This window comes from Cygnus olor, chromosome 1 (assembly GCF_009769625.2).
Source record: "Cygnus olor isolate bCygOlo1 chromosome 1, bCygOlo1.pri.v2, whole genome shotgun sequence".
Classification (NCBI taxonomy): domain Eukaryota; kingdom Metazoa; phylum Chordata; class Aves; order Anseriformes; family Anatidae; genus Cygnus; species Cygnus olor.
Window position 1 is genome coordinate 140463044 of NC_049169.1, and position 15688 is coordinate 140478731.

At 36.1% G+C, this 15688-nt stretch overlaps 1 protein-coding gene across 9 annotated transcripts in view; it reads right to left on the reverse strand.

Moving 5' to 3' along the window:
* REV1 (REV1 DNA directed polymerase) overlaps positions 1-15688 on the reverse strand; it is a 57193-nt gene that overhangs the window by 23532 nt on the left and 17973 nt on the right. For 3 of the 9 annotated variants that reach the window (XM_040557892.1, XM_040573742.1, XM_040542458.1), the window contains 6 exons: positions 12493-12642; positions 9354-10060; positions 7406-7513; positions 6165-6281; positions 1413-1545; positions 262-390 (listed from right to left, as the gene is read on the reverse strand). In XM_040557892.1, coding sequence (XP_040413826.1) covers positions 262-390; positions 1413-1545; positions 6165-6281; positions 7406-7513; positions 9354-10060; positions 12493-12642 — 1344 coding nt within the window. Of the gene's footprint in view, positions 1-261; positions 391-1412; positions 1546-3027; positions 3348-6164; positions 6282-7405; positions 7514-9353; positions 10061-12492; positions 12643-13106; positions 13531-13594; positions 15656-15688 lie in introns of those variants that run through there. The other 6 variants (XM_040565906.1, XM_040534240.1, XM_040544481.1 and 3 more) reach the window with 5 other exon arrangements.

A 15688-nucleotide genomic window follows, 5' to 3' on the forward strand; every position in this document is an offset into this window, starting at 1 on the left:
CACTAGCAAATTTAACAATGACTTTTTTGGAAGCCTGACATTGACTGTTTGGCTCCAAGATAAAAGAATGCTCAGAAGCTCAAAGTAAGAAAAGTAACGAAAATACTACAGAAGAAAGATTTAAACAGTAATAGTTTTAATGAAGTGAGAGTAAAGCGGAATGAAAATACTAAATCAAAAAATGGCATTAAACAGTAGCATATTAAAATATGTTTGATAATCTTACCATGGAAGATCATGTAATCACACAGTACACCTTACCTTGCTAGTATTTCATACACTGTCTGTGCAACTTCTTTGTATGCATTAAAATCATATGAAACTGCTTGAAGATTTGGACACAACTTTTTTGCTTGGCCAAAAAACATTCCATTCTTTATGCCGACTTGTCTAAAATTAAACAATAAAAAACCACAAATAAATACAGTACCAACTTTTCCACAAATTATGTTAATATGGGCTATTTCCAAATGAGTTACTAGTCTTTTCCCACAAAAATAAATAAATTAAATAACATCAATAAAAAGGATTTAGTTCAACTGCTAGCAATTGAATAGGTAAGAAAAACAACTGCAAATAGAGTATTTGAATTAACTGTATAATATTCAGGCATGCAGCCTGGACAGCCTGTCCCTGGAAACATGCTTAAGACAAAAAGTCTGTAGAAAGCAATACTTGCCATTTTATTTTTAAATAAAATCCAAACATATACTACAGTGACTAAGATAGCTGGTTTTCATATACCACTGTGCAAATTTATAACATTTTGCTCCTGTAATAAACAAGTTAACTTTTCAATGTAGAAATGTAAACCTGCCTACCCTAGCACTCTTGAGAAAGGTTCCAACAAATGCACAATTTCTGGAGTATTACTTTTATCAGAGAATAAGGTCTTATTTTTCAACACTGTTGTTTATAACAAGTTGTTTCATATTCTGAATATTTATAAACTATGCTATCTTGGTGCTCAACATAATCTGCAAGAAAGTTCTAAGTTTAGTAATAACACTTATCATTGTCTCATTTTAACTAAAACCTTCAATAACAGTGTTCTTAATTCCATGAAATAATGCAGTTTGGATGCAAAGAAATGAAGATAATATTATGAAATCAGCAGTATCACTGTGAATGACATAAGGTTTTCCTTAATAGGTTTTGTTTTTAAGTAACATGTTAGGCTGAGAGCTATTAAACAGCGTTTAAGAAGCAGCAACAAGCACAGTGAAAACCTCATGCTAAATTCTAACAGCCTATTTAACCACAACTTCTGAAAACAAAAACCTTTCTTAATTTGGGTAAGTTTAAGGAAATGTTACTTAACAACTGCCTTTTTTTTTTTGTTTGTTTTGTTTTACATTTTATGCCTATCTGTATGAGATTTTTCAAGCAATTGATAGGTAACTTTTATCTACCTGGCTTCGTAACTACAAGAAGCAATTTCAGCCATGGACAGAACTGTCTGATTGAAGTCACCTCCATTCATGTGCGTGGAATCCGGATGCTCCCAGAATGGTGAGTCCAGCTTATCAGGTACTCTAATTTCTGCTTGGAAAATAATATTTATATTCATTTTTACAGTATTTTTCTTAGGAGTTCAACAGAATCAATGTAAATTAAGTAAAAATAATAGATTGTATTTGATATAATTTCTATACTACTGTTGGTGAGAAGTTAATACTATACTGATTCACATCATAGTCAAAGTAAACAAAAAACAAAGAAAAACACAGAAGCCTCCACATAGTAACCTCTCTCTACAGGTAGGTCTGCACACGTTACTGAAAAGAATACTGTGCTGCAGAAAAATTCCATTTCTGTTTTCCCTCAAAATACTAGACAACAGCTTGTTGGTGGCTACATACACCATGCTGTAAAATAAGACCTATCTCCGTTAGCTTTAACCACAATAAAATGATCAAACGCTTGAGATGGCTACAAGCCTATCCTGTAAGCAAATTTGTCAACTGCTTCCCAGAACAAGATGCTTAGTTATATTCCTTCCTAGAATGCATGACTACCACCTGAACAAAGAAATTACATTCAAAATACAATTCCACTGTTCATGATACTTATAACCTATTATTTAAAACTACATTCTAATAATTACTTAACCTAGATACCTCAAAGTGGTTTTTAAGGGATGAAGTGAAATAACAAGAAGGCTAATTGTATCAAATTAAAACAAAATAGAACACAGGCTAGTACCTTGTATTTCCTCTAACACTCTTATGGGGAAATTAATTGACAAAACCTGTTGTTTCTTCCTACCATATATTTTATTAGAATACGTCAAATATATCAACTTCTTTCAAGTATCACCATAAATTTCTCTTGGATCAAAAAGACAAAATTATAAATGCTGCAGCCACAGAACTTTAAAATGAGACAGACCTTTCCTAATTCTATACATCTCTCAGGTAAGTTTTAACAAGCCCATCAGGCCCACAACACACTAGATACCGGAACAGAATTTCATAACATAATACAAGAGTCAAGTAAAGCATCCTCTATTCTTTCTATTGGGGTTTTCATGGTATGCAAACCTTGAAAGATACATGCCTGTACTCTGAACAATTGATTAGTCTGAAAAAATGTCTAGATGCAATAACCACTATGCCCTCCCAAACCTCTCATCAGAATCAAAACAAGAAGGTATCACATAGACAAAAAATGTCTGTTTACTTAAAATGAAACCTACTATGTATCTAATAGTTCTTTTTTGTTCTATAGTCTATTTAATACCAATACACCTTTATTATAACAGGCAGTTTTCTTCAGAGTGTCGCAGTGCCTATTTATATTTCACGGTACCAACAACTTACACACTAACCATATGATTGGAAGGAAAGATGGTGCTACGTGCATATTCAAGTAGTTATCAGACCAGAGAAAGTGGTGTAATGAGTGGAGACAGCAGGGGCAGAACCTAACTCATGTGAAAAGCTGCTTTTATTCAGAATTTCTGCTAAATTCATGTACCTTTTCATGTCGTAAATATTTTAATGTATGATGAGCTCAGTAAGTTACCTAAGATGTCTGCAGCTGAAAATTAGAGCAAAATTGTGCCCCAACTAAAGGTAAGAATGACAAGAACAATTTCTTTAGTCCGTGCCTTCCTGTGCCCTGGCCTGAGATGATGCTGTCATCTTGTCTATCTTCATTGGACTCGTCGACTTTTTCCACATCGCAGCAGAGCAGATCCCCCCATGAGCTGATGGAGTCACTTCATGTGAAATTCAGGGCAATGCAGAACACATTGTCCTCAATGGAAGGCAAGGTAGAGAACCTCTCATCAAAAGCTGGGAAACTAGACAGGCACATGGTGAATGTGGAGCAACGGATGGAGAAATCAGAGGCCAGGACCCAAGTCTGTGAAAAAGAAATCGCTGAGAATAAATCTGTGACTAATATGATGGTTAAAAACTGCTGCTCTTTAGAATGAAAAACGGGGGGAGATACTAGGGTTGGGGGAAAAGGAAGCCTAAAAAACATTCACATCTTGGGCATCCTGGCCATGGAAAAAAAAGACCCCAAACTATGAATTTTGATTAACATATGTTAATCCTCTAACTTTAGGACATGAATGTTAAAGATGGCATGTATGTAGAGAAGTAATTTCTATTACCCAGAAAGTCCATCTCCAATTTGGAGATTTAGAGAATGATAGCCATTTTTAAAAAAAATTTGGAAGTTATACATATCTGGATGAATTCAAACAAGAAAAAGAAAGTACTTCATAAAAGATCCAAGATTCTCTAGACACTAGATATCTGTCTAACAATGCAGATCAAAGGCAGGAAAACCAGTATCACTAAAGAAGTGGTTTGCAAAAAAAAAAAAAAGAAGTAGCTGAAGCTGCAGAATTCAGTATTTGGTGAAACTAAGTGATTCATAAGTTTTTTTCTTTTCTTTGTTTTGCTGGTTGTTAATTTAAAACATTTTTTTCTAATAGGCAAGACCTGGAGAAGGCAAAAATCAGACAGTGGTCTGGAAAGCATGAAGCATTACAAAATGAAGTTGGTTCCATGGTGAAGCATGGATGTAAAAATGTTTGTGCTGAAAGTTGTTCCCAACTACCTTTTTATTTCAACTTATATAACATTCCCCCAAACTCAACTGCGTATGTTCAACAGAGTACAATTTAGCATTTGGTATTTTTGATATTTTAGAAAAAGCACTTTTCTATGTTATATATATGCCTGCTGAACCATATTTACCTGTGGCATGGCACAATTAAGCACATGCTGTTAAGTGATTCACATACACCTTCTAAGATACTGTGGCGTTAGAAAAACCTAACCTTCACTTCCATCTTTTCATCTAAGACTATAACTAATTGTAATTTCTTCTCCCCAAAAGACAACCCATGAACTTATGAAAATGCAAGCAGAAACAGCAAGCTGCATTTTTTTTGTTGATAAAAACATTGTATATGGAGATAAAAAATTAGAGACCAAAATATATTATGAACCTGCAGCTAATAAGATTGAGACTGTAAAAAGAGCATTAAGAAAAAATCCTTTCACCAAAACAACAGGTTGTATAATCAGACTAAGCATCAAGAAAGAAAGAGATAGCTGCCTGCCTGTGTGCAAGCCAGTGAGATTGGATGGTGAAGTTAAAAGACATGAATGTGCGTACATTCAGAAAAAGCTGCTGCAGTAAGAAACTGAGTTTGTTATACAATGAGGCTGCAATGTGCTGTACCTTTAAGCAATAAATATACTAGAAAAGATACTACTGAATTTGTGAATCATAAAGAACATTCTGGTTATCAGCTAAACTTCCTTAATTTTAACCGCCTCACTCTCCAGATATTGCTTGACTATATCAAGTCACATCCTTATCCGCTCTAAGGACCTAATAAAAGTTACAACATCACTGCATAAAACTGAGCTACCAATAAATAGTTCATACACAAGCCATTACTACAGAAAACCCAACTCCATAAAAAACACAGCTATCTTTGTAACACACTTATACATGGCATTGCCAACACAGCAGAAGCTAATTCTGGAGCATCCTGAAGAGTCTTTTGAAAGTTCAAGGCCAATGGGCTCCACTAACATATATTCTACTTCAGTTTTGAAGTGTGAAACTGCATCAGAAACACAAATAAAATGGCAGCACTTCCTGTAATATCTTGTTTCCAAATGCCTTTGCAAATCTGAAAAATTTTAGAGCTTTTTTTTTTTGTGTTAAAGAGCACTAACATTTCAGAAACAACCACGGAAGAACAAGCTTTTTCCACCTCTTATATCAACAATAAAACTTACTGAACGGTAAATTTTAGAACAATAGTATTTCCTACTGCAAGGTAGGTAAGAAGTGCACCTATGAAGGGCAAAGGAGAAACAATTTCCAAGTCTAAACTGAAATTAAATAAGTGCACAAAGATACTTAGTTACTTAAAACTTCAAACTGATTATGCAGACTGTTGTAAAAAGAAAAAAAAGTTGCTACTTAGGTTTAGCAATTTACTTTCTCATAGTAAATGCAGTTCAGGCAGTAAAACAATAATAAAACTTCTTAATAATAGTACGTTCTGTCTACGCACAAAGTAAAAAATTTCAAAATTACTGTAGGAAAGTAATGAATTCTCAAATTACATCAAATGCCCTGGTTTTGAGAAAACAAAATACTCACGGGAGTTGCCACAGAACTTCCAGGCACCCAAAATGCTCTAAGAAGCACACAAATTAACTCACTGTACACCGATATTGTACCCACACAATTCAGAAGCCAACTTCAACTGATCATTTTCTAATTGGCCATTTACTGTCATTTCTATTTTTATAATTAAAAAAATAGTAGCCTTACAAAATTCATTTTGTACCTTCTTCTCTATAATAGGTTTATTCAGAACTGAATGATCCCAGACGGTCTGTATTTCTTACTTAAAAGAATTACTTAGTATACCTTATACTCAATAAAATAAAATCTAAAATTACTCAAAAAATAATCCACCCATATTGCGCAAAGAAAACTGATAAAAAAGTCACAGTGGCACATCATTACTGAGGCCACAGAGCATTATGGTGTCCAAAGATGATTCTTTTCTGAAATTCTGCACATGAAAAAACAAAAAACAATCGATCCATTATGCACTTTAAGGAAAATGTCTTCAATAACAAAACAATTTAAACAAACAGACTTATCTGTACCTGCTTTGCCATTCAATAGCTTATTCTGGTAATATTGCCTTTCAAGCTGGGGGTTTGCACCAGGGCGCAGCGGTGCCTTTCCTGCACCTCTGTTGCTAGTCACAGCTACTGGCTTTCCTGTGGAGAAGAAATGCACGTATTGAGTTCTGTCAACACTGCTAATAGCTTACATTTTAATAACTCTGTAACTAAGGTAAGTTTATAAAGAAGTTTGCTCTATTTTTAGTGATTTCTTTCAAGCTTACACACTCTCACAGCATTAGGGAGGAAACAGCTATGGAAGTGACTTTGCACTGTGACTATGAATTTCATGACTGCAATTAGAAAGCAAAGAGAGAAGTTTTGAAAGGGTGAAAATGCAGTCTTATTTGTTTGTCCTTAATAATTACTACAAATCAAAGTTGCAAAACTTCACCAATGCCCTAATGATTCATTAGTTTAAGACACAGCAAACACTGTATTGATTTTAAGTACTTAGCTTAACTAAGAGAGCACATGCATACCATCACGCTCAGTTTCATTTGTTAAATTACCTGTATAACATCAAATCTCTAGTTAAACTTTTGACTTTTCAGTAATATCAACACCTCCATAATTTTTCTACAGCAAGCTAATTTAGACACTGACAGTTCTGGCAGGCTTCTATGGAACAGAAAAAAAAATATTTGCGGAAAGTCCTAGGTTCTTTATATTCTAGTAAAGGAATTTGAAACTTGGCAGGAAATAAACTTTAAAGACACACACAGACTAGAACCATCTTTGACACTATTGCTCCTGCTTTTGGGCTGAAGAAAGGAATTACACAGCTTACTCTTCTTCTTTCCCAAGGTCTATGATAGCTGGGTGTCAGATGGTCAACACTGTACCAAGTCTTCAGACTTGGGCATCAGCAACGTTCAGTGTTTGCACAGAACAATTAGTATTTCTATTTCTGAATGTTATATTTTTAGGAAACAAACAACTTGCTAAGGAGCTCCACTAACTCTTCTCATGTCCTAAGGATGATCACATGCTCCAACTTCTAATGGCAATTCCAGCTCTCTTCCATTTGCTTTTGGATTGTGAGAAAATAAGGATATGAAGGTCACATAGTCTGAACATCAGATAATGATGACAAAAAAAGAATAACAAAGTTCATTTTGTAAGTGTACAGCTTCTCTTTTTTTTGGTGTTTTTTTTTGTTTGTTTGTTTTAAAAAGGCTCAACAGAGTAAATTGTAGCATCTTGAATGTAATACTGACCTTTGAGATCGGGTCTATTTCGGGTAGCCACAGACACAAAGAAGCAATCCATATCCACGTGCATTATACAGCTCTGTGGCTTGGCTGAGCTCGCAACAGACACATTACCTAGTATGAAGATACACCAATAGAAAACTTGAACCCTAATTTCTATACTTTAGTACTAATTATAGTAGATTATAGTAGTCATCAAGGACTATAATTTTTTTAACCATCATAAGTTTAAAAGGCTTCTGTTTCTTCACACGAAGAGAACATACGTTTCCTAAAAACTCAGAGAAATGTAAACATACAGTAGCTAAGCAACCTAAACAATGCATCAACTTAAGGTTTCTATTTTATTTTCTTGCAATTAACAATTTCTACCTTGCTATATCAAGTTCCGTCAACCCAATGAGTTTAATGCATGTTAGAGAAACTGAATATGTTAACTGAATATGTCCACTATGTTAACACTCAATACGCGGCAGAAAACATTTTTCATTGATCGGAAGGGTGTTCTAAAAGATTAAAAAAAGTTCAGCTGCACTGAAAACTACCTTTGGTTCTTCATCAAACACACGACATGAGTGTTAAACGTTCTACACAACTGGATTTCATCACTGCTGTACTACATTCATGCAAACATAAGCAAGACAACTACCGACTGAAGAACTTACACTGCTAACATACTAGTAATACTTTTGTCAAGTATTCTAGATGCTCAAGTCTGCATGTCTATGTCTCTGACTTACCAAAGGAGGCTAGAGCTAACAAAAAAATCTTAATTTGAACAATGCATAATGTGTGATAGTGAAAAAATACTTCACATATCAACCGAATTGTGTTGCTTGACAACAGTGGCAATTGCTGAATAATCAAAAAATCCTTTCCCGTTTGTCATAATTTACCACTGGGGGCTCATTCTTAAAAAAACAAAACAAAACCAAGATGACTGTCTTATGAGGGGCCTATTTACACATCAGGCAATCAAGCTGGTGCCTCAGAATTTGCTCCTTGTCAACTGTAACACAGCAATTATTCGAATTCTCTAGGCCAAATCAAAGAGAGAATAAAGATGTATTAGCTTATACCGTATTTTGTCAGAAAATTATGTATTAAGGTAGTTTATAAGTTAACATGTTTTACAACTGGGGTGTGATAGCATAAACACAAAATCCATTATTTATCTAACAATAAACTTTTAGAATGTGGTAATTTATCATCCTGAGCATATTTTCATATGATTATAAGTGAACATTCTTGCAGTATAGCAGAGTCAGAATCTTTTTAATGGAACAGAACTAGCCTTTTAATTGCGTAAGACTAAATTAGAGATTCTAAAGATGTAAAATACTTAATCTCTACGTGCAACACTTTGCCTCTCATAAATTACATGTTTTCATTTTGGCCCTTGATGTGCAATATAATGACAAAACATTTCTCTTCTGTCACAAGCCAGGTTCAGAAGTCTCATATGACACTATTACCCATTTAAACAGAACCTGGAGGTACACAGAAATCTAAATTAGTTTTTTGTTAGTATCTCATTTCCAAATGTTATTCATCTTTCAATTTTTCACATTGAACTATATAAAAACAGCAAGGTTTTTCTTTTTTTTTTTTTTCCTTTAAGCTTTCACATGGCAACTACAGACTTGCATATTTTGATAGATATATTTTCACCCCTTCAATCAATCTACGTATCTTTGTAAAGTCAGGAATAGTATTTCTATAAGGAAGCATTAAACATAGACCAGAGTATTGCATTAAGTCACAATTTAACAAACAAACACAGAAGTAGTTAATCCTTTAGTTTTCAGCGCATCGAAGTCACAAGCATTTCCAGACAACCTGACTGTAATGTGAATATTGAACATTAACCTAATTCACCTCATTTAGACATTCACTGTGTGAACAAAGATATAAGGCACCTTCTCAATATAAACCTTCTTAAACAAGTATCTACCTGTGTCAGTTTTAAGTGCAGACCTGCCTGCTTTCCATTTTTTTAATTTTTCCCTTCCTGGAAAGACACCACTGTTTATTCTCTGCAGGCTGTTGACAAACTCAGTCAATTCACACTTCCACGTTGATATATGATGTAGTCTTGAACGTGAATAAAAGTCAGAAATGAAACTACAATCTGAAGGTTTGGACACAGGTAAGGAAGCTGCCTTGCTAGGATTAGGTACAGAAGTGCTTTTTGTGCTTGAAGGCCCCTGAACAGTGGAGTGGTGAGCACCATTTATTTTAGTATTACTGTGCAAAGACGAGGATGAATTACTCATAGTCCTATGTGGATTCCACGAAAAGTCTGTATTTTTGTTGCTTTGCTGCAACTGCTGCGTTGTGCAGTCTCTGAAGTCAACCATGCCTTTTTCAGTCTTGTCCTCCTCCTGCACAGGGCCTGGAGAGAACCTACTCGCAACACTGTTGCTGGAGGGCACCAAGCAATCCTGCGTCTTTAAGGCACTGGTACAAGTGTTGTGTGTGTGTCCGTTAAAAATGGCAGTGCTGTCCTTCTGAGACAGAATTCCATTTTGTTTCCTTCCAGGAAGGATCTGCTCCAGCTCCGTAAATGCCAAACTGCCATCATCTTCTTCCTCTTCTTCATTCCAGCTACTTGTTCCATTGGGTGTGATCTCACTTTCCACCTCACACTTAGTATGATTTCTGAAACAGATACGATAATTTAATACCATTTCTTTTATTAAAAAAAGACACATTTACAGGTCACTTCAAGTGCTAGGTATTATCTTATCAGTTGTTATCAGTATATACCTGGGAAGTTTTTACAGTCTCGAGACAATTATCTCAAATTCTGGGCTATGTCTTCTTAATGTCACAAAATATTGTAGAGCTGTACAAAAAATTTCAGAGTTGCTGTGTTATTAATGCAGCATTACCAGGATTTTACACAGCTTTTCTAATGTGAGCATGATTTTGGGCACTCCTATTCCCAAGCCCTTTATTTTGACTATCAGTCTCCAACGGAATTACAATAATTATTTATTTGGCAACGGAACTGTATTGCCATGGACAGCATAAATGGTTCAGGAATCATCAGGAGATTTTTAATTTTGTTTTTTTTTAAAATCAACAGATGTGATTTTCCACTTCTATTTACCAAAAAAGTACAAATAGAAAACTTCAATTTTTTAGAAAATGATTTATCTCAATGTGTTAGATTCCTTTTTATCTTCTCTCACAGAGAAACCTGTTCAAGCTCTGTAAATCAAACGTATTCTTGTCCTTTAAAAAACAAACAAATTAATTTTCATCTTTTAAGCATGTAAAAGAAAATATTCTTCCACAAGTGCACTGGCAATTTATATTTACTTTGATGCTGTAAAGACAAAGCTTTTATTCCAAAAAATTAACTTTATAGCAATCTTAAGTAGAATTGAAAACACAGCCTTCAAAAGTTGCGCATACTCTAGGTCTGCTGGAAAAAACAACTACAGCTCCCAACTCCCAAAGCTAGCAATTTAAGTACACTTACAAAAAAACATGGGTAATAATTAACTAATCCAGTATACCAGAAAGCCAGTTGTTATAATTTTGTTAAGATTATCACAATTATAAATTACATTCAACATAACAGCTTTCAGGAGTTGCATGCTCAACAATGGTATATCCAGTGGTACATAGTATTACAGGGTAAAGAAGGCTTTTAAATTTACAATTTGAGATTAAATTAATATTTTTAGAAGTCTGAATATTCCTCTCATTTAAAAAAAACATCAACAACGCAATAGCTAGAGGTGATGGTGATTGTATCACACACTGTTCAAAATATGGGTAAGAAACACTGCTTAGGATATTCATTTTGTGTTCCAGTTTTATTTATTCCTAAAAATATAAAAATCTTATTCATGGTAAAGTCTCCCACAACTGGATTTTAAATACATCAGTGGACTGTGGAAGAACAGAGATCACCATAACCAAACTATAGTATCTTGTACAGCATCTTTGGTATTGCTTGATCAAGGGCATTGAACCAGATGATCTCCAGAGGCCCCTTCCAACCTCAACCATTCTGTGATTCTTGTCTCTGTACAACAAAGTAAAACACGTGCTTCTGAAAAAAATGTAATAACCATCTTAATTAAAAAAAATAAAGTCACCTCTACAGAACACACTGTTCAAGTGGAAGGCTTCTTTTCACCTTCTAACTTCTCTACCAGAGTTTTGCTACTGTCTTTGATTCTGTTCCCTTCTAGCAGTCTTTTAAGAAAATTCTTTGTTGTAATAGGGTTTTTTAATCCATTTTCTCTCCTGAGCATCACTCAAATCTTGGTGCTACCATATGTAAAGTACGCTTATTTTTTTAAAAGAGGCTAAACTAAGAATTTAACTAGTAGCATGCATTAATATTTATTCCTAGATACCTTTAGCTAAAAAGTAATCAAAAAATACTCTTGAAATGAAGACCTACTTTTCAGTGTTACTAGTCAGAATCCTTTAATGTATGCCTGTTGCTTTCATACAGATACGCTACATATAGAGGGACTCCCAGGTCATGTTATCAAGCAGTGTCATCTAAAGATTAGAGACAAACCTTGGAGTCAAGGTAATTGAAGTTCCATCTTCAACTACTTATAGAATCACAGAATCATCAAATCTCCCAAGTTGGAAGGGACCCACAAGAATCATCAAGGTCAACTCCTGTCTCCACACAGGACCACCCGAAAAATCAAACCCTATATCTGACAGCATTGCTCAAAGGCTTCTTGAACTCCAGCAGACTTGGTGCTGTGACCACTTCCCTGGGGAGATGGTATAGAATCTTTTCCTAACACCCAGCCTGACCCTCCCCTGTTGCAGCTCCATGCAGTTCCCTCGGGTCCTGTCGCTGTCCTGACAGAGCAGAGCTCAGCACCTGCCCCTCCGCTCCCCTCTTGAGGACACAGTAGGATGCCATGAGGTCACCCTCAGTCTCATTGTCTCTAAGCTGAAGAATATATTATACTTATATTGTATGTACTTCTACCTTATTTCAGTTTCCTCAGAGTTCGCCACCTATAAAGCTGAAATCAATTTAAAAATGCTGTATAGTTATGGTTGAATGATTAGCATCAGCATATATGATTAGAAACACTTACACCCTGTTGAGATCTTTAGCTATATTGCTTGGACCTGGCATGGCATCTTCAGGTTTGCATATGCTATTAAAATTGAGACCTTTTTGAACACTTGACTGCTTGGTGTAAAGCTGATACGGAATGTGCGAGAGGAGACGTCCAGCTTTTATGCTGTAACAAGCAAAAAAAAGAATAGGTTATATTTAAAAGCATTTAAAAAATACACAATAAGCTATTACTTTGGTGATTACCATTTCTGTTCTGCAATACATACTTATTGTCCCTTCTAAAACCCTCTTCCCTCTAGTAACTAGAAATTACTTCTCAGTTCAATCCAATGTGGTGACTGGTACTAAAAAAGACATTTACACAGTTGTGTTGGGTCAGTTTGTCATACCCAAATATTTCATTTCAGAAACAAACACCAACCAGTCAAAAGTGATAACAGTAAATATGTATCTATCGTGAATAGTCCAGGTTATTCTAACTGAGCAATGCTGACTGATCTCTAACTTGGTACAATTCAAGTACATGTGTTCCAAACAAATTTGGGCAGAACTTGAAAGAATTCTGCTAGGATGCGTTTCACTATTAAAGAGGAACTCCCACTTTTTCCATTCCAAAAGGATAATTACCCCTTCTTGTGAGAAAATCCACTGAAGAAATCTAGAGAGAAAAAAAAATCCAAATAGATGTTCCATAATTATCTACTCCACAATCATTCCAGTTCTGTACTACATGGTCCACTGTATCTCCCTCTTCTTTTCCTTCTCCCACTGAAACTGCAACTACACTTCAATAACTGCTGAATTCCTTAGTGAAATCGTGGACACTGAAGTGGAATCCTCTCAAAAACACACCACTGCATGATTTCATCTCTCCATCCCAATGCCTGTTGCTGGTAGAAAAGATAACAATATTCTTAGCCTATATTCCACCTCTCATTCATGTACTACTTGTCATACTGAATGCTGTCACAGATACAGAAGCTTTTTGCAACAGAGGAACCTCTTTCACATCAAAGCAGCTTAATATTAGCGTTCAGTTTTGAAGTTACACTTGGATTTAATTTTTTTGAAGAGAATTTAGCTCGGTGACAAACTCCTTTGCTGTTCTTCAGCACCTGAATGCTTGCTCTTGGAGATGTGCTTTTTAACAAGCTCCAGTCTGTAATACAGTCAAGGGAGTTGAACAGTGGAACAGAAGCCCTTCAGAGGAGCTGTCTTGCTGCAATTAGAGAAGAATGCAATGGGAGATTGCATTACCCAATTAGATAAATTAAAACTGGCTAGCATACACATAGATACATGGTAAGGTTTCTATGGAAATGGGATAGTAAAAACAACCCTTAAATATATCACTTAAATATTGTTTGATACGTGAATATATTGCATTTATAAAGGAATATGATTTACATTATATATTGCCAGAGTTGAAAATAACATGGTAGAGTTCCAAAGCTTCCTTGTATAGAAAATGGTGATGCAGCCAATCGGCTGTTAAAATGCATGGTTATAATGTTTCCTGTATCACTCTGTGAACTTGCATAACCACCCAGGTAATTATCTCAAGATTGTTTCATTAATTTCAAGGTCGTTTAAAAAAAGCATTTACAGATTTTGCTCATGCTAAGATTTTAGCTACTGGAGTAGCTGCACTACCAGATCAATACACAGCTGTTTTGTTTTCTTTTTTCCCCCCAAGCTGTATTAAGAGGCAGCAGTGGGAATCTCATTGTAGAAGCACTGTTCAACATCCTTCCCCTTTTCACACTCCCTAGATCACAGAATTTAGAATGACTAAACAACTAGGTTGGAAAGGACCTCTAGAGGTCTCTAGTCCAAAGCCTGCTTAAAGCAAGGCTAACTTTGTTCAGGTTGCTCAGGGCTGACTCCATCCAAATACTGAATATCCCCAAGGGCAGAGATTCTACAGCCTCTTCAGGCAGCTGTTTACTCTCCAGACTGCTTACTCTCCTTCACTGTGAGAAATCTTTTCCTTATACTCAAATTTTTCTTTGCTGCAATTTGCACCTATTGCTTCTTTTCTTGCTGTGCACCTTGAAGAGAAATCTAGCTCCACACTCTCCTTAACCTGCACATGGGTAATGAAACACAGCAATTAGATCCCCCTTCAAAGTGCTCTCTCCAAACTGAACAAAACCAGCGTCCTCGGCCTCTCTTCATACATCACATGCTCCAGGACCCTATTCATCCTGGTGGTTCTTCACTGCACTCGCTCTTGTAAATGAGGAGCACAAAATTAGACACAGATGTAGCTTCAAAAGTGTCAGACAGATTGGCCATCATCAACGGCCATATTGTTAACAAAGCCACTAAACTGCAACAGCTCTGGTACGGACCCTTGAGAAATGTCACTTGTAAACAGATGTTAGTTCAACTGAACTGCTGACCACTACCATCTGAGCCAAGAAGACGAGAGACCGGTTTTCACCCATCTAGCAGCCCACTGTCCAATCTTCATCTCCTCAATCTGGCTAAAAGAATGTAACAGAAGACTGTGCCAAAAGCCCTACTAAAGTTAAAGCAAATGCTATCTACTGCTCTCCTATTGTCCAGTTACCTCACCACAGAGGACAACCAGGCCAGTCAGGCATGGCGTGCCACCCCAGACATAGCTTCGAGGAAGGCACATTCCTTTATCTTCAGTGACTGCGGTGAAGCTGATCACAGTGCAGTTCCCTGGCTTCTTTTTCTTTCCTTTTAGGAGATGGCAAGTCATTTGCCTTTTTCCAATCTTCTGTGATTTCATCTGATTGTCATGAATGTTCGAAGATGACAGAGTGGTACAGCACTGACATGAGCTGGCTTCTTCAGCTCCCTTGGATGCATCCTGTCTGGTCCTATAGAGTTGTTTATGTCAGGTTTGCTCAAGGGAACCACAACTTTTGTGTTGTATGCCTTTAGTAGCACATCTTCTCTCCAAACTCTGCCACTAGGCACACAGGCCTTCAAGGCATGAAAGTAGACTGTGCCAGTAAAGGCTGAAGAAAACATGGTATCGAGCACCTCAGCTTTTTCCATATTCTTTGTCACGAGGTTCCCCCACCATTCAAGAGCAGGCCAGCAACATCTTTGGCCTTCCATTTGCTTCTGATACAGCTATTTGCACTTAACAACAGGTTTATAAATGTCTGACTTGGACCATAGATCAGAATGTTCACAGTTCAGAATATGCAAAGCTTTTAACGCAGAAA